At 38.4% G+C, this 20,635-nt stretch overlaps 1 protein-coding gene across 1 annotated transcript; it reads left to right on the forward strand.

The window, feature by feature from the left end:
* Positions 1-272: 272 nt before the first annotated feature.
* On the forward strand, positions 273-19,393 carry LOC121296514 (beta-citrylglutamate synthase B-like). Its single transcript, XM_041222166.1, has 5 exons — positions 273-1,234; positions 14,435-14,665; positions 14,936-15,022; positions 15,407-15,610; positions 17,980-19,393. The coding sequence occupies exons 1-5, from the start codon at positions 1,072-1,074 to the stop codon at positions 18,414-18,416; spliced, it is 1,122 nt and encodes a 373-aa protein (XP_041078100.1). The 5' UTR covers positions 273-1,071; the 3' UTR covers positions 18,417-19,393.
* Positions 19,394-20,635: the final 1,242 nt, after the last annotated feature.

The following is a 20,635-nucleotide window of genomic DNA, read 5'->3' on the forward strand; positions in this document are numbered from 1 at the left end:
CGATTTACTCTAGCAACATCACAGTTTAATATTTAAAAAACAACATATCATTTAATATTTAAAAAACAACTATAATCTTAATCAATTACGAAGCATTACGTTGTTGTACTCACAGCAATAACTCAATTTTTTTAGGGCAAGCATTACATTTTGCATATTTTTTTAAGTTTTTTTTAACATCCTAAGATGATGGTGCTCATTGTACTAAAACAAAACCATTTTCAAATAAAAAAAAAGCATTTCTTACCCTTTGTTAGTTTGTGTACCTGTCTGTCTGTCTGTAATGCTGGGGTTGGAAAAAAAATAAAAACATTTCAGGGGTAGCACACACTTGTGAAACTAGGTCGGTCCATGTGTGACTGGCTAATCTGGTGTTTACATAATTATTTCAGACATGTATATTATTTGTCTGAGGTAACCTTGTCGCTTTGTCGTTTATGTTTTTGCACGTCTATGGGTAACGTTTTGAATTAAATAAAGATCATTATTTATATGTGGATCATTTCTATAGAATTGACGTTAACAGAATCTGTCCAAAAACGTCTTGTGTTGTAGTAGATATTTTTAAAGCCTGTTCTATATTGTCAGTTGCTGGCATCATCTTTAGTCAATTGGTCGGACAGACCAAACCAATGGCAAACCGGGAGATTTAGGAGGAAAGGAAGGTGCAACGCCAACTGCAGGATTCTGTCAGAAACCGCTTCGATCCGGTTTCTTGTGTTGGGTTGGATCCTATAAAACGCGCCACGCTTGCAGCAGCCTTTGAGTAACAGCAGGAGCGCGTGTTGAGAGAGGCATTGTTGACTGGGCGCGCGATTTTCTTGCTATAGGGGGTGTAGAGATTTAAGTAACAAAGGCAAATACCATAGCGTCATCGTGCAGTGTAAGCGACAGCCATTTATTCTAAAAGAAGCAGGGTATTTGTTGAAGGGAAGCTCGTTTGCTTGAACAGTTAGTTCTATAGAGTGGCTCTAGAGTAAACAAAGCAGGTGAGCCAGTGAGTATAGGGTACGGGTACTAGTGCCACTAAAGAACAAGGATTCTCCGCGGCTACCCCCGGCTTCTGACATAATGTGCAACCGACTTTGGTTCATCACCGACCGCAGGATTGTGGAGGAGTACCCGCAGCAAGAAATCCACAGGGCTCTGCAAACTCGCTGCAGCGATGAAGATATCGAATTCAGACGGGTTTTAATGGACGAGATCGTGATTACTATCGAACAGGGGCTTTTGGGTGAGTAAGAAACAATCGGTGCATTATTCTGGTTTTCGGAAGTTGCTTTCTCAGTCACGTGCCCAGTATTTAAGTATACCATGAATTAAAAAGTTAACAAAATACTCACAGATGTTCCATTACGCCTTCAAAGTGTGATTTTACGTAGATCTCAATTTACTGTATATCATATGGTAGACGTGCATGCTTTGAATACTGCAGAATTGGCCGTTTACTATGAATGGATGTTCAGAATTTCATATCCTCGATTTAATTAAGCTCTATTAACATGAAACTGATGGATTTTAATATACAAGTATTGCAAATGCAAAAACGGCACTGGAATACATAGTTCCATATTATATAGCGTGGCGTTTAAACGTCAGAGGGTTGTCTTAGAAAGATACGGTAGTTTGCATCAGATACGTACATCGCTATTGTCCTTAATTTTATTTGGTTTGGTTTCAAAAAAATTGCACACACCATAATGGCCAACAATTGCCTAAAATAAATACAAAAAATGCTACCTGTTTTTTGGTGTTGGGGACATTTTATTGACCAACTCGCCTCTCAACAAGAAATTGTTTTATTTCAAAGTAAGAAACTGGTTAACCAAAACATCGCGAGGGAAATGCCTGCCTGTCTCCATTCTGAAACCAGATTAAATTGAATAGCACAATGACTGCCCACTCAATCATTATTCATGCTTTAAAACGGGGGGGGGGGGGGGGGGGGGATCACTGCACTGCACTGCACTGCACTGCAAATGCATATATTTATCCAATAAAATCAGTGATGTCATTGAGAAAATGTCTTCATGGATACCAGTTTAGGCAAGGTAGCAGTTAAAGACCATATATTAATACCCCACCCCCAAGCACTGCATACCAACAAATGTGGTCCCATTCTCTCAACATTACCTGTGTGGATCAACTCCAAGCCATGGGGGTGCAGTATTCCCCTGCATTCTTCCAGTTGCTTTACAATTTGCTTGAACCAAGTGTTAAGGAATGTGTTAATTTGTGTATTCTACTGTAACCCCTTTTGCACATGGTATATGGACGCTGTCTCTGGTGAAACTTAAAACCTCAGAAAAAGACTAAAAGGCCCCCCCCCCCAAAGTTTGCTCCTGTTCATATGAATCCAAACTGTTTGCTTTGAAGAAAATAGGAACATTTAGAAAATATTCAAGTGTTTACAGCATTTTTACGTTCTTAAACACATGGCATATTTGCTACAAAAAATCAATGCACCTTTTGTTCCCTTGACTGGCCTTGCGTATAATACTTTCCCCACTGATCTGATATTTCATACTGTGTGTATTGGAGGCCTGCCTCTGAACTATTTTAAAATCTTGTATTAATGAGGTCACAATTACAGATGCAACATGCATCCACCCTACATTTAGCCACTTTCCTGGATTTGATCTTTGTTGTTGACCATCTTGACTTGTGGGAACCCCTACTGCTTTGCATTCTATAAACCCTAGGGATCTCTTTGGGCTCCAACACATCCGGCGTTCCTGTACCCTGGAAAAGCTGGCAAGGTTAACATTGCAGTGAGCGTCCGGCTGACACAGTTCTTGCTGCATGCCTGGCTGTGTGCAAGGAATTGTCTGAAACTCGCTCGTGGGATGGGAGATCTGCTTTTAGTTATAGGGCAGTTCCACGGAGGAGGAGCTGGATACATTCCCTTTTCCGATGTGCCTTCCGTATCTGCTTTGCAGAAGTAATCTGATTCTAGCAATTGTAGAGCTAACGCAAACCAGTTGTTAATCATTTTAGAAGCTTGTTTTATACCAAAACACAATGGTCAGGAATGTGATAGCCACCCTAGTCATTTTGGTGATAAAAATTGGCAATGCTGCTTGGTATTCTGTGTAATTTAGATTTTTTTTTTTTCTGTCTCCATGCTTGCATTTAAAAAGAAAAAAAAAAAAAAAAGCTGGAATGTGGCGTAATTGGTCATTCTTAATATTGCTTGCATTTTAGATTTCCTTTTGACCCTGCATTAAGTCCAATAGGTTTTATGTATCAAATTTGATCTAATTGGTGACTGATCAATAATGCAGAGCTGTTAAAATTATCACCTTCCTGTAATTGTTCCTGCAACCAAAAATAAAACCTTATTTGTTTTGTTAAATTGTCACTTAAATGCAACGCTAATGGAGGAATTTGATACTATTAAAGTATTGCAGTATGAGAAATATTGTATTTGAACCTCACTACTCTTCTCAAAATTAGCCTTTTTTCACAAGATGCACTTCTGCTTCTCCAAAAACAATCATGTGGCCTCCCATGAGAAAATGCTACTACCTCAAGCTTATCTTGTACGTAAATGTTTATTGTTCAATATCTTTTTAACATTGAATATATTGAAATGTGTATTTACCTATTTTGATGCTAGAAGAACCGCATGTCCACTGATTGCACTATGCAGTAGTGTGGCGAAGTGTTTGGATTTAAACTCCATTAGATTAAGTGTAAAACTGGCTTATGTGCACTTGCGTTTTATTGCTACATGATCACTGTTGTGCTTTTGTTGTATAGCTTTCTTTCCGTTGTTTTAACACACGTCTGTTGGGTGTTAAGAGCAGTCAAATTTATTTTTCTATTTTAATACACAGTACCTGTACACATGTTGACTCAAACCTTTTCTGGCCTTTAATGGTGTCTGTCTAGTGAAAGACAAAGGCAAAACGCCCACAATGATTGGAGACAAAGTGAATTAATGTAATAAAGCATTTATGAATTTGGTAGCAGATATCTGAGTAACATTTTAGTGAGTGGTAGTAGTAACTGAACGAACATGTTCATGTTAAGCTTGTCTCCTATTAACCCAACTGCACACACAATCCTAGAAGTGCGACAGACTCGAGTGACGTTTTTATTTATTAGGTAAAATTTCCAACTCTTCTTCCTGATGGACTTGGATGGCTAGACATTAAAAGCCAATTAAATATATATCCTGCATAAATTAAGGCATCCTGTAACTCTGTGTGTAACACTTTGGAGACCAAGCAATTATTTCTCAGAGTCATTATTCCCTAACCTTTTTAATATCAGATCGTTAAATTTCCACTAGTTTCTTACTTGCCTGGCTTACTAACTATCATTTAAAAAAAAAAAAAAAAAAAAAAAAAAACTCTGGAACTGAGTCTGCTTATGAAAAGACTCCTAAAATAAGATTCCTGCCCCCTCAAAACTGGTATTTAATAGAGATTTTCTGTTTTCTAAATCGCAATTGATAAGCACAGACTTGGGACCAATGTGCTCCAGTTAGTCAACAATAGTGTCCTGTGACTGTAGACTAAACAAATGTGTAAATTAATAAAACTTTGGAAATGTTTAGTGAACCCTTAACGCTGTCCTTCTGGTGTGTGTAGTTGTGTGGTGGTGTTTTTTTTTTTTTGTTTTTTTTTTTAACATGCATCTAGTGTATCCCTTTAATTTATTAAACTTCAGACCATCTTTCACAAGATGGTATCAGAATCTGGGGGTATATACATGTGCATACAGAACATAGGCCAGTTAATAATATGCATTTTGATGATACTGATGGCTCTGGATTAGAATTGGCAGCTGTGGTGGGGTGTTCCTGTCACTTTCTAATTATTTATCCAGACGTAATCTGTTGGAATTGCAGTTACGATGTCTGAAATTAAAAGGCCAGCTGGGAGGAGGGTTTATGCTTGGCAATGCGTGTTTTGTAAGAGCATTTTGCAGGTTTTAGTTATGTCATTGTTTGGGTTCTGTGAGATTTGGTAGTTTTTTACAGGGATATGGAGTATGATTCCTAGAGCTTGCCTTCAGGCAGTTGATGCTTTCTATATGCAATGGCAAAAGGGATGAGATATAAAAAACTTTATTTTGATTCATGGCTTGATTTTAATGTCCTGAGAAACCTTAATGTTTGTCAGTTGTGATAAGTAGTTTGTAGCTCTCTGTAGCGTTGTACTTTTTAAAGCTGGCTGTAAGGCGACCTGGCTTTAACGCCATTGTTTTGAGTTAGAATTTTGAAGGTGTCCTATGTGGATAATGCTGTGTCTTTGAAGCATCTGTATTGTGTATGATGTTAAAGCCAAAGTTCCTGTACTAGCTGCAGGTACAATGCTACAGAAACTAGCATCAAATGGGTACTTTTAATGAAGCGCAGTTGACATCAGAGGGGCTGTGTCAGCAAAGCCTTTTTTTTTTTTTTTTATTTTGTCCTAACTCACTAACCAGTTTGACTGCCATTTTTAAATCAAACTGAGAATAATGTCTGTTTGACCTACACTGTCTATTCTGACAAATGCAAGCAGCCATGGCTCCAAATCAATGAATATTTATATTCTGCCCTTGCATCCGTCTCTGATGCGCACACACAGCTCAGTGAGTAAGGTGCGCCATGGGATTGCTTAAATTGGAGCAGTGACTTCATCCATGGTCAGGTTAGTTCTGTATAGAATGCTAGCAGTGCATGTGGGTTCAGTAGCCAACGTTGCCTGGACTTGCTGGTGCTGTGGGTATTACCTTGTTGGCATGTTCTCTAAAGTGTAACTAAAATTTCTTGCACCCACGCCAGAACTGGGTTTTTGAAGTAGACATATTGCCACTAGGGAGTACAACTCTAATTTCCGCCACCTCTGCATGATGGCAATTGAGTTAATGTGTGTTTTTTTTTTTTTTTTAAACTACATTTAATTGAAGGAATTTCAAATCTGTATAAACTGTTTGATACCTTGGTCACATGGCTTGATTGCAGCAATGCCCTTAAACTTACAATACAAGTAATTAGGTTCCAGGAAGCAACATCAATTTTTCATTTAGTGTTGTCTTTTTTTGAGAGAATTTTCCTGTAAGTTGCCTTTGATAAAGGAGTCTGCCAAACAAATTCTGGCCAAAAACAGCAAAACATTTATTCATGCCTGTCTAATAGCAGTGGTGATGTCATAGTGGGTGTGTCTGGCTAGCCAATGGGAACAGCACCTCTAGCTGCTTGGAATCCCAGCTGCTCCATGATGCACAAAAATTAATTTAGGGGTGAGGAGGGTATTACTGGGAATTGGACTCCATAATCTCATAATAAAATGCATGCCAGTAGTGCTTGTAGAAACTGAACTGCCCTCCTAGTATCAAGGATAATGTGGGTTTTCTAAAGCGTATATTTCATTTTTCAATAATGGTTTTGTCAAACTTGCTGCACACAGCAACAGCAATGCTTAATCTGAAAGGGAACAAAAAATAAATCTAATGCTAATCTTCACACTCACTTAATTGTACAGAAGCTCCAAGTTAATTGAATTGATCCCTCTGTGGTATTGTCACACAATCACCTTATGTGCCAAAACTCCTCAGTGTGTAAAATCAATATTCCAGCGCTGAGCCGCACTGCAAGCCGTGCTGCTAGACGCTGTGACCAAGATGTATTGCTTTTGTTAGCTAAAGGCTCTGAGAGGAGTTGGAGGAGGAGGGGTGGGGTGGCGGCGGCAGTGTTTCAGAGCCTGTAAGGGAGGAATTCTTAACCAGTTTAGTCTAGTTCTCACAATGAAGCACAGCTATTGCTGCACAATTCATCTTTAGAAAAAAGGAGGGAGGGGTATGGGCTGACTATGCCAAACTCAACTGGTACTCTACTAATCCAAGTTGCAAAATGCTTTTCTACCATTTTGTTTTAATAATTTTAGGTATGTGGAGGCTGTTGCGTTTCTGGATGTAGCTAGAAAAGCTTTTGTTCAGTCGTGCGAAACTTGCTTTTAAATGTGTACTAAAGCTTGTTCTAAAGTATGATACTAAAAAGCATTTGATTGCCTTTTATTCTAGTTGTGAACTTTGTAGCCCTTTGCTGTTAGTTTCCAGAAACCCTAGCTAGTAGAACAGTTTGCAAAGGCATGGTTATGTATTGTAAGAAGGAGCAATGACGTAGGACAGATGCAGTGGCACAGTGCTTTGTATTTTGGTAATGGCAGCATGTCGCAGTTGATGGTATTGAGTGCGCACTGCTGGCAATGCTTTCCCTTGTGGCTGTTCAGCTCAGGTTGTGAATATGATTTTGATGGGGTTGAGGGGGGGGGTTGTCTCAGGAATGTGCTCCCCTCAAGGAGAAAATCAATCTCAGAATGGAGTCTTTTGTAGAGTCGAATGGAGTCTCAGAAACAATAGACTACACTAAAGCCCCACTACGATGCTGCCTTTGCACCCCCCCCCACCCCCCCCCCCCCCCCCCCCCCCCCCCCCCCCCCCCCCACGCTGCACGTGCACCACGACAGTCAAACAACAGCTCTGAACTGCGTGCATGCACGCCCCCCCCAGGCCATTTTGATGGGGTTGGATTGCAGTGACAATTTCCATTTATAGATGCGAAGAATTATTTCTCTTATCGCCATTGGGTCGCCATGTGTAATCAATCAAATGGTAGCTTTCACTTGACCTCCTGATTATGATAAACTTTTGCACCTTTACAGAAAGGCATGAAGCACATTTTTCCAGTGATAGAATTTATTTTGTTGTGGGATCTACTATTCATGTGAGCTACACCTCCCAAAAAATTATCATTGTAAAATAATAAATATTTAAACTGGTGATTTTAATCTCTTTCCAAGTTTTTAGATAGAAATAATAATTTAAAACTTTAGCTGTGCAGTTTTCCAAGGATTTCAAATTGAAATATCTTGTACAGTTACAGAGCTACACAAGATTTAAGATGCATCATAATTGAGAAAAATCAACCTCTGAAATGGCAAATGCAGACCAGGCCTAAGACTTTAAAAAAAACCTGAGATTAGAAACATTATCCTGTTTTGAGATGCAATTATATGGAAGTATAAAAATAAAAGGATACCCAGAAAGTAAAATGTATTGGTAAAATAAACAGTCTTAGACAAGACGTTATGAATATCTTTTCAAATAAAATCAGACTGAACATTATTGCAAAACACAAATGTATTATAACATTTCACAAGATAATGATCAGTAGATTGTCTGAAGTGTGTCCAGAGGTCCGGTACATGCAAAAAGTATGAACAGCTGTAAAGGGAAATTTGGGGGTGCGGTTGTCGTATACTTGCCCTGCAGTTGAAGTGCTGGGGCTCCTCCAGATCATCATCATCCTCTTCCTCCACCTCCTGCAGCAGCTCTTCATCAAGAAGGTCCTCCATGGAGTCTATGCCCTCATGGTTCTCCTCAGTGAGGGCTATCCTCTTCGGTGACTGAATCAGATGATGGAACTGATTCTTGTCTCCATCCATATCCTGGCATATAAAATAAATACCAATTTAATATCTGTCCACTTTCACACATACAGTAAATTAAAAATAATAAATAAAACTAGTCTACATAGCTAGATTAATATTGGTTACAGCTAAATGACTGTCTTTCACACATTCACAAAGTAAATAAACTGACAAGCTAAATAACAACTACTTTACACACACGCAGTAAAAGTGAACTACTAAAATATTGCTTAATAAGACTACCGCTAAATAATGATTCTTCATCTTAAAACATAGTAAAAGTAAACCATAACAAAATGCGGAGTTAGCTAATATTTGATATCTAGTTAGGCATCACATGCGTTATTTGCCCAAGTCAATCTCATGAGGTAAAAAGTTTAAAGGTCTAAAATAAATAAAACCAAGAAATTTAATAAATAAAATTGATGCCGTTTCAGTAGTTGCTAGTCTCTATAGTCTTCTAAAAGTTAGCCCTGCTCAGAAAGCACACACAACACAGATGACATGTTTTGACATCTATCAAATATATATATATATTTTAAAAGGGGCGTCAAGTACAAAGTTGTGAGTTGGACCTTTTGACCTCACCCAGGTCAAATTGCGTAACCTCAGACTTGTCAGTTTTTGATATTGTAGTAGACCTTGTGTGTATTTTCTGCAAGCTTCATTTTGTGCCTGCCATTGGTTGAGGCACAGATTGAATGCAGAGTGTTAGGTGACTCGCACACCCAATACAATTTAAACAAATATGTATTTGCAGTTGAGTGTACGCTCCTGTTAAATTTTAAGCTGCAGTGAACTGATGCAGCTGTAACAATTAGTATAAATGAATTAATCATGGTACCCAATTTGCACAATTGGCTAAATCAAACCAATACAGGAATTAAATATTAATCGGTTCTGAATTGTGAATGTTAAGAAGTTCCCACCAGTGGTACTGATTGGCGTCTCCCAAATTGTTTTCCAAGAACCTCAAAAGATGCTTTCGAAAGAAACCGTAACTGTCATGAGTCATGCGTTCTGATATTGCAACGAGATGCTGAGAATTCCCATCTTTGTGTCGCCGATAGCAAACAAAAGAATGTATGGTTGCCCGAGTTCTTCCAATGTTGTGATTTGTGCTTTATCTTGAATGACAATAGCTAAGTGTTCTGCAAAAGCACAAAGTAGGAGTTCATTTTCTTGGAGTTCATCCCTCAGCTGTTTAATATGCAGTTTGTATCTTTGTAATGAAATCATGTAGGGCTGGGACAATGTGTTGAATCGTTGGAATAACCTCATTGATGGTTGGTTGGAGGGGGATTAAAGATATCAACACCTTCAGCGACAGCTTATTTTTGGAAAGAAAGTTGATACAAAAATCATCAGAGCAAAATAAATAACAGGCCTGATAGTGGATGTTGTCACACAAGATCAGACCTGTTACGTTTAGTTTCTCCCGTATGTATACAGTTCATGTATTGACCCAGAACTTCTGTTTGCTCAGATTAAGTCAACAGTTGTTTGGATGCACTGCGCAACATTGTTAAAATGCCTCTCTAGCTATATATATATATATATATATATATATATATATATATATATATATATATATATATATATATATATATATATATATATATATATATAGTATATATATATATATATATATATATATATATAATTATAATTATAATTTGTAAAAAAAAAAAAAAAAAAAAAAAAAAAAAAAAAAAAAAAAAAACTGATTGCAAATCTTCCTACGGGCTATGAATTTCACTGTAAATCTCCGATAGCGATTCAAAGGCACTTCTGTACTGGCACTCTGTTGTGGAAGCTTAGCACAAAGTTAACATCCGCTTTACATTGTGGTGTGTTGTGCCGACAGACTCTTGTGCCCCGCTACTGCCTGCCAATACACTCTCCTTTGGTTTCAGCTCTGCAAATTTGGAGAAGACAATCTTAATGTCAGGATGCTTTTTTAATTGAAATATATAGTGAATCTCTTCTGGCCATGAGTCGACCAACATCTTTCCTCCTTGTAGAACAATTTTTTTCCATTTGAGCAATCTCCTCTGTTTTAGTGTTCTCCCTCCAACTTTTGGATTTGGATCCAGTAGGCATCCCTTCTCTTCCTGCAAAGCCTTGGCTGACCTAGACATGTGGTAGGCAGCCCTAAACAGACAGCTGTCAAAATATGAACTTGCTGACTGATATTAAAAAAAAAAAAAAAAAAAAAAAAATTCCTTCAGCTGGGCGATCATCTCTTGATATGCCTGAGCTTGCACCTTTTGATTGTTTCATGGTCTTCCACTTAGGTTTTCCACACAGTTCTTGGCTTTCTCTTTGTTGCTTCTCTGACTGTCTGCCTTCTGATCTGCATATACCTTTTGTGACAATTTTTTTCTCTTTAGTGGAGATTCTTGTATTGCCTTGAAGGCTTTGTGTTTGAAATCCCATGATCCCTTTCAGCTTCAAAACTGTTTAGTTCCAGTCCTCATGCTGTTCAAGACCAGATTCCTTTGGGCCACTTTTTGCATTTTGAAGATAATGTTTGGTCTTGGTCAGGAGGACGATGGGCTAGTAACTTCATACAAGGGTAACTTCTGGCCACAAAGTTCAGCTTCTGGTGGTCCTTGATCCGCTTAAGGTGCGGCGCACTCCACTATTTTTTTATAAAGCACCAATTTCAGTGTATAATTAACCTCTGCTACACTTTAGTCATGTGTTAATAGGACAAATTGGTTAATTTTAACATGAAGCTTCACTGCCGCTTCAATTTAACAGGTGAGTACTAGAGTGCAATTGTTGGGTGTGTAAGCACTTCCCTTAGATTCACCTGATTACTGCATTGGGGGGGTGGTCGTGGAACCTTTTCAGGTCCGCAACTAAGAGCCAACTGCACCAGGTATTCAGATAAAGCTTTATTAGTTTGCGCAAACGAACAGCTCAACACATTAGTGTTAGCAAGCCCGAGCAGTGTTCTCCCATACAGAGTTAGAATACAGTTATTATACCTTTTACAGAGAGATGGGGTGGTTTCCCTTTCAACCAATAAGCTGGAGCCAGCTCAGTTGGTGTAACAAAGAAAGGGGGACAGGTATTTACAAGGTAGTACAGTAAAGGTTAGGTGGAAAGGTGGGTTTGCCCTGATCAACCGATAAGCTGGAGCCATGTTCCTTTTGTCATACCACCCACAGTTTGGTTTTCAGCTACACGTACCTGCAATTTAATAAATTTACTTTATTTCTATAAACTTAATAGATCATAAACTCTAAATGCTTTAAAGCATATAACTCTGAATAATTGTAGTACCGAGTAGCAACAAACAGGTACAGGAATGGTTCTATGCAATTCCCCTACAGGGGTCTGCTTTGAGCATGCATCATGAATGTGATGTCACTCTGGCCTAAAATTTACACTAACCACTTCTCCTAAAGGCAAACATGCATGGACTTTTTTTTTATCCTAATCAAAGGAAGTCGAGGTTTTTGGCTTTTTCTTTTTTTTTTTTTGTACTGAATGACCCTATTCCATTTAATTTCAACTGTAGTAGAAGATTGTGTGATCTCTCAAGAGTTAAGTTTGCTGTTCATTATAAGTTCATGTGTAGTGGTACCATGTACTACCATTCAACACAATTAGTTAAGAACATAGTTTATAAACGAGAGGAGGCCATTCGGCCCATCTTGCTCGTTTGGTTGTTAGTAGCTTATTGATCCCAAAATCTCATCAAGCAGCTTCTTGAAGGATCCCAGGGTGTCAGCTTCAACAACATTATTGGGGAGTTGATTCCAGACCCTCACAATTCTGTGTAAAAAAGTGCCTCCTATTTTCTGTTCTGAATGCCCCTTTGTCTAAACTCCATTTGTGACCCCTGGTCCTTGTTTCATTTTTCAGGCTAAAAAAGTCCCTTGGGTCGACACTGTCAATACCTTTTAGAATTTTGAATGCTTGAATTAGGTCGCCGCGTAGTCTTCTTTGTTCAAGACTGAACAGATTCAATTCTTTTAGCCTGTCTGCATATTACATGCCTTTTAAGCCCGGAATAATTCTGGTCGCTCTTCTTTGCACTCTTTCTAGAGCAGCAATATCTTTTTTATAGCAAGGTGACCAGAACTGCACACAATATTCAAGATGAGGTCTTACTAGTGCATTGTACAGTTTTAACATTACTTCCCTTGATTTAAATTCAACACTTTTCACAATGTATCCGAGCATCTTGTTAGCCTTTTTTATAGCTTCCCCACATTGTCTAGATGAAGACATTTCTGAGTCAACAAAAACTCCTAGGTCTCTTTCATAGATTCCTTCTCCAATTTCAGTATCTCCCATATGATATTTATAATGTACATTTTTATTTCCTGTGTGCAGTACCTTACACTTTTCTCTATTAAATGTCATTTGCCATGTGTCTGCCCAGTTCTGAATCTTGTCTAGATCATTTTGAATGACCTTTGCTGCTACAACAGTGTTTGCCTCCTCCTACTTTTGTGTCATCTGCAAATTTAACAAGTTTGCTTACTATACCAGAATCTAAATCATTAATGTAGATTAGGAATAGCAGAGGACCTAATACTGATCCCTGTGGCACACCGCTGGTTACCACACTCCATTCTGAGGTTTTTCCTCTAATCAGTACTTTCTGTTTTCTACATGTTAACCACTCCCTAATCCATGTACATGTGTTTCCTTGAATCCCTACTGCGTTCAGTTTGAGAATTAATCTTTTGTGCGGGACTTTGTCAAAAGCTTTCTGGAAATCTAAATAAACCATGTCATATGCTTTGCAATTATCCATTATCAATGTTGCATCCTCAAAAAAATCAAGCAAGTTAGTTAGACACGATCTCCCTTTCCTAAAACCATGTTGACTGTCTCCCAGGACCCTGTTACCATATAGGTAATTTTCCATTTTGGATCTTATTATAGTTTCCATAAGTTTGCATATAATAGAAGTCAGGCTTACTGGTCTGTAGTTACCTGGTTCAGTTTTGTTTCCCTTTTTGTGGATCGGTATTACGTTTGCAATTTTCCAGTCTGTCGGTACCACCCCTGTGTCAAGAGACTGCTGCATGATCTTGGTTAGCGGTTTGTAAATTACTACTTTCATTTCTTTGAGTACTACTGGGAGGATCTCATCCGGCCCAGGGGATTTGTTTATTTTAAGAGCTCCTAGTCCCTTTAACACTTCTGCCTCGGTTATGCTAAAGTTATTTAAAACTGGATAGGAACTGGATGACATGTGGGGCATGTTGTCAGTATCTTCCTTTGTAAAAACTTGTGAAAAGTAATCATTTAATATATTTGCTATTTTATTTTTTTTTCTTCCTCTACGATTTTGCCATTTGTATCTCTTAGACATTTAATCTCCTCTTTGAATGTTCTCTTGCTGTTGTAATATTGGAAAAACATTTTGGAATTGGTTTTAGCTCCCTTAGCAATGTTTATTTCTATTTCTCTCTTGGCCTTTCTAACTTCCTTTTTGACTTGCGTTTGCAGTTCCGTGTACTCTTTCTGCGTACTTTCTTTTTGGTCCTTTTTTAATGCTCTGTAAAGTGCCTTTTTTCGCTGAATATTTTTTTTAATTGATCTATTAAACCATTTTGGCAATTTAGTTTTACATTTTAGATTTGTCTAGTTGGATGTCTACCAAAACTTATGCATTCAATAAGTGATGCAAGAACAGATCAATCTGCATATATTGCTTCCCTGGAAGGTTTAATGGCTAAATCCATACACTGATACTAAAAATAAATGTTGCACTTGTCAACTTAAAGGTTTTTTTTTTATAGACCTTTCAATCCACCTTTTGTGGGTGGGGTTTTTTTTTTTTTTAAATGTAGAGGGCACTGAAATATTTGTTGCAAAACATTCAATAACTTAAATACGAATTGATTACTGAATTTGAAGACTGACAATTGTCTAGTGCAAAGTGATTATGAAGTGAATGGTTTACTGGATGAAACCATTCATTCCTTGTGTTGCAACGTTAATGCCTGACCCCTGGCTGTTCATCTCCGCTTCAGGTCTGCGCGTCAATGGGGAATTGGTGTCCTCCTACCCCCAGGTGGCAGTAGTGAGAGTTCCCACCCCCTGGATTCAGAGTGACAGTGACATCACCGTGCTGAGACACCTGGAGAAGATGGGTTGTCGCCTCATGAACAGGCCGCAGGCCGTGCTGAACTGTGTCAACAAGTTCTGGACCTTCCAAGAGCTGGCTGGGCATGGAGTCCCACTGCCAGACACCTTCTCCTATGGTAAGATCACAAGCTGATCTACAGCAAACCAACTGTCCTATTGCAATGAGCTTTTTCAGGGAGGAGGATGATGGACCCGACTCCAACGGTTTGAGATTTTGCCTTCATACTTTACTGTCCTATGGTTCTAAAACTTGTATTTGAGTAGCTCCATCATAATATTTTGTTCAATTTTATTTTCCAGTTTGTTGGTGGCCTTCTCATGTATAGTTCCATAAGATGGTAAACTACTGGTCTTGACTCTAATCCAGATTGTATCTCCCTGTACAGGCGGTCACGAAAACTTTGCTAAGATGATTGACGAGGCAGAAGCATTGGAATTCCCCTTAGTCGTGAAAAACACACGAGGACACAGAGGTAAAGCTCAGTCCAACCATCTACCTTACATCAACAGAATTGAAATGCCACCTCTGGTGGCAATTTGTTCTTTTGAAACACTAATGTGCCACCAAGATTTATTACCCCACAACGCAGATGCAGTTTGGCTGAAAGAGTTTCTTAATATCAGAATATGGAGTAGTAGAGATACAACCTGCCCGTCTGTACAGTTTATAATGGAACTTTGTAATTCAGCATAAGCTACTGAGTATTGCAGGATATGAAGGTATCTACACTTGTCAAACTTGTAATAAGATTAAGCAGTGGTACGAAGTGTTGGTGGTTTGCTCTAATTTTGAATTCACAGCTGTGGCAGAGGGGGTAAATTATTTTACACATGGTGTTTGTCCGCTCCCTATCTAGGCAAAGCTGTCTTCCTGGCTCGTGACAAGCCTCACCTGTCAGACCTGACTCACCTGATCCGTCACGACGCCCCTTACCTGTTCCAGCAATACGTGCAAGAGAGCCACGGGCGGGATGTGCGTGTCATCGTGGTGGGGGGGCGGGTAGTGGGCACCATGCTGCGCTGCGCCACCGATGGGAGAATGCAGAGCAACTGTTCTCTTGGTAAGAATGCAGAGCCATTCTGTGTGCTGTGGTCTTTTTAAAACCTTTAGGAAACCTCATCTTAATCTATCGCGCACATCTATTTATAGTAATGGATGCAGCAACATTCTTTCAAAATCAAGAATGCAGAGTAGTAGATCCAGTAACTTTTTTTTTTCTTTTTTTAGAAACGCAATTCAGCCTAGTAGTTAAACACCAAGGCGCAACTGGCATTCAACTGTAATCACTTGAGAAATACTTGAGTTAATTTAACTGAAAAACATGTATGCATCCTCACCATGTGTCCCTTAAGATGTGTCCCATTTAATAGATCAAGTGTTTCACAGAAATCATTTCGATCTACAATGTGCTTAACATTTTAAGCACTTGTCATCTCCAGTAAAAGCTGGACCAAATTAAACCCTGATCGCTCTTGCAAAAGGGTGTTAATGTTGTAATACTGCTAGTTTCCATATTGCATTTTCTTTGTCACGAAATGAACTAGCCATTTCCAAACTGAAATGGGTGGAGAGAAGTTTTGCAGGAGTAGGAGGGACCGCCAAAAGCAACATGAGGAACCAGCTGTTGACCAATCCCCAGCCGGTATTTGACATTTTGAAGGGGTGAAAACAAGGCAGTAACATGTGAAGACAGCAGGAGAAAATAAGTACTACTGTTTTGAATATACCTGTGAATGAATGCTATTGCATACAAGTACTAGTAGTAAGAAATACACTAACAATTATCTGCTTTTATTTTTATTGTCAAATATTGAAAAATACGGACGCGAGTTTGAAAGAAACACACTTGGCAATTACCTTGTTTCCACGACAACTGCTGCATTGTTCTGTCACTTATGAAAGCATGCCACATTGTGTTCATGATTTGAATTGCCAGCATCCTCCTAGCCGACTGGCACGGTGCTATGCAGAGCCCTGTTGTGCACAAGAACGAAGATTTAAAAAAAAAAAAAAAAAAAAAAAAAAAAAAAAAAAAGTTAAAGAAACTCTGCAAGTATTATAACATTTAGTGCTGATTTTTAAAAAAAAATGGTGTAACATCTAAAAACCAGCGTAACACTGTCGCCAGCATCCGTACCAGTACATACTGTACAATAAGTTGAATGAAATGCTATCCAGTGCTGTGAGGGAGGAAGTGGATAGATAAGAGGGCAGTCGGGTAGTTTTTTTTTTTTAAATTTATTTGTCAAACGCAAAGCACATTTTAATCATCTTGATGCTTCTGAGATTCCTTCATAGCAATTGCATAATTGTTATCTACACGGATTTGTTTCAAGGGGACCGGTTGGTTGGAACGGTGGGCTTGTTCTTGCAGTCTGAATTTGGGCTTCATAATGTTTGTGTAGGCCAACATGTTGAAGCACTTTACAAGAGTAACCAAATGTTTAAAACTAAAATGTTATCTTTAAGTGGTAAATATTCATAGATTTTTTTTTTTATTAGTATTCTAGTTTACACTGTTAGCCTTGAGTTTGATTGACATTCACTGTAATGGAGCACAGTGCCTTTTAAGAAGTGAATCATTTGAGCAGTGGTAGGTGATGTCACAGATGGCATAAAATGTCCATGGATTTAAGTCTGTCCATAGTTGTAGCTTACTACAAAGATAAATAGAAAAATATTTAAAGCTTTACCATCACACACTGCTTCAAGAAAACCTCTCTGAGTAGAAGAGCTTATTGTTTGTATGTATTAAATGTGTATTGCTTTTATTAAACATTTAACGCGATGTGGCAAAAAAGTAGGCTAAAGAAAACTGTCTTGTGCGTGTTTTAAAGGTGCAACAAACACAACATATTAATAGGAGTAATAAATGTACTAAATATGATACTGTAAATTAAATTCAGAGTTGTGCTCAATATGAGGTCAGTGGCGTGCCATGAGATGTACTGCTGTGTGGTTTTAAAAAAAAAAAAAAAAAATTTACTGTAATACACGATAGCTTTCGAAATGTCTTGCAATGTGATTTTATAGCAAGAATGGAGTAGATTTGGTTGGGTAATAGCAAACCACTCCACCTTCTCAACCCACTTGTAGTCCACAAGCGATAGCTGCTTTTTGAAGGGCAAAAAGGGCTCAGATTTTAAAATCGGCACAATTTTAAAACATTTCAACTCCTGTGATTTAGCCAGCATAAGGCTGAAAGTTTGCATCTCAGTACCTCACTGTTGCTACTGTCCATACTAGCACTAATATAAGCGCATAACTAAAGTATAAATGTCCATGAGACACCTTAGTGAGGTTTTACATATTGGTGAACTAGTGTGTTAAATTAATCCTAAACTTTGGGGAATTTAAGGCCAGATGATTAGTATGAAGAGTAATTCCCCCTGTGTAAGGCTGGCCCATCCTAATACTCCTTTATTCCAGGTGGTGTTGGCATGATGTGCTCGCTGAGTGAGCAAGGCAAGCAGCTGGCTGTCCAAGCCTCCAACATCCTGGGAATGGACGTCTGTGGCATCGACCTTCTGACCAAATCAGACGGCTCCTTCATGGTGTGTGAGGCAAATGCCAATGTGGGCTTCATCGCCTTCGACCGGGTCTGTGGACTGGACGTGGCCGGGGTCATTGGCGATTATGCTCTGTCACTGCTGCCCTGCAGGGGCCTGCTGACCAGACGCATGTCCCTGCTCTCCGTGGTGTCCAGCACTAGCAGCGAGGTCAGTGAGGAGGCAGATGCCCCAGGACCTGTCCTTCCTGGGGACAGGCTGTCCAACACATCCCTGGACAGCAACGAAGAACAGCAACTGCAACAAGCTAGCTTTAATATCAATAACATCAATCAGCTCAACCTCCTGGTGGAATAATGCAGCATGAAGTTAAAGAACTGGCAACTCCCCTGGCTTGACCCTGATACCATACAAGAACCAGATCAATTGGAAAAACACATTTCACTAGTGTTCCGCAACCATAACTACGCCTTGCCTTCGTTTGGAGCTGTATGAGATACCTCAAGCTCAAAACTAAGCCATTGAATATCAATCGGAGCTATTCTTAGATTTGCTATTGAGCCTGTTTGTCCTATACCAGTTTAGACTTGGAGTTCAACTTTGGAATGGCTCAGCAATAGGATTCTAATCCTTGTAAAAACCCAGTTCAGACTAGCACCTCAGTTATTTGATTGTTTCGCTACTTTATAATTTGGCATGCTGTCCATATTGGTTTGCTATTGAAAATTAAATTCCCTTTTGTGATCTAGCCATATTTACCAGTCATTGGGTAGGGTCCTGTCTTTTTGGCGCTTAGCACTGAGGTTCTTTTCTCTTATGGGAGCTAGACAACACATCTGTTTTAAGGAATCTTCTTTTTTTTTTTTTTTTTTTAAATGGAAATGCATTGTATAAAGAGCCTAGATTTTGTGTAGTTTTAAACCTTGAGGTTTAAGGGGTGGTTGTGTCGATATGTTGGTTAATTTTCAATGCAGTTAAGGTTTGTGATTTGTATGACACTTCCCAACCTCAGTTGTCGCAATAACACAGCAGCTTCACACACAAAGGTAAATATATCCATGGAATGGCTAGTTATGTTGTGTAATATGATTCTAATTTTTATAGCATTAATGCATTATAAAAACTATAGAACTGGCTACACCCTTGTTGACAGTACCTGAAGGTACTGGAGGACACGAGTGACCAGGTCCCTTAAACTTCCCAGATCAGACCTTGAGGGGGTGTTCTGCAGGCAAGAGCTGCAGACTGGCAAGTTAGTTCATCTGTAACATTAAATGCTTTGCCTAATGTATGATCACCAATCGTGGTGTGGTTTTTTTTTTTTTTTTTTTTTTTTTTTGTCCAGTACTGACTTAAACATCATTTACGTTTAAATGCAAAACCTGACCTGTTTTACAACCATTTAAAACAATTTGATCCTAGTAAAAGGTAATTGGAGAAAACTAATACCTGATTCTGTCATGGCCCTGCAATCAAAGGTGTGAATGTAACCTGTTATGGTGCTGTTTATAAAGTAATTCTTTCTGCTGTAGGCAGCGTGCTATAATGCGTTTTAGTGCTTTTTAAAATTTTAGTAAAATGCAGGCATTTTGATTGAAAATATTGTTTCTCCAACAACCATGCAAATTTAAGTATGTATGTAAAGAAATAGATCTCCTACAGGCTTATCACAAAGGATTACTTGTAGGGAAGCTTTTAAAGATTACTGCTACGTTGTTTCTGCAACATGTTAACCCTGTGTTTTCCAGAGAATGTAAACTATAATATAATTTTATAAATGTGTTTTTTTTTTGGGGGGGGGGTTAGTGAGGATTACTGTCAAACTATTTGTATACTGAGCATCAAACTTTTCACTTGTATGTGGATAAAATTCACTAGATGTGATTTGAGAAATCACTTTTTTTTTTTTTTTTTTTTTAGAGCAAGTGCAGTGACTGTTGTGCTGATTTTAACAACTGACATCACAAAGATGCTGCGACATGATCTGTCGACTTTGGGCACTTGGCCTGACACTTGGCCTCCCAGTTTGTGGCCTGTCATGGACAGTCTGGTTGTACAGTTTGGCTTTGAGCACCCAAGAGTGAGCCACAGTATGCTGCAGTGGTCGAGCCTCCAACATGCTGATTACATGAAGGCGCTGCTCTATTGACAGACATGGCATGTCGTGGGGGTGTGTTTTTTTTTTTAATTTATTGCTTTTATTAAATCTTGCAATTCAACAGCTGAAATCACTCCTTTATCTACAGTCCAATCAACTGTCTCACTAATTAGGTGATAAAGTGCATGTGCTTCAGTCATAGTCACTCAAGCATGTCATGGTCAAGGATGAATGATAGAGGGCTTTTTATATATATATATATATATATATATATATATATATATATATATATATATATATATATATATATATATATATATGTATATATATATAAAGTACAAAATAAAAATATTTTATACTTTTTTTTTTTAAAGTACAAATAAAAATATAGATGTTTTATTTTTATATATTCAAAAATAAAATTTATATTTCTTTTGATGCTCTGTATATAATATTGAATTCTCTTGCAGCACCATCT

This window comes from Polyodon spathula, chromosome 21, assembly GCF_017654505.1.
Source record: "Polyodon spathula isolate WHYD16114869_AA chromosome 21, ASM1765450v1, whole genome shotgun sequence".
NCBI classification, from domain to species: Eukaryota; Metazoa; Chordata; class Actinopteri; order Acipenseriformes; family Polyodontidae; genus Polyodon; species Polyodon spathula.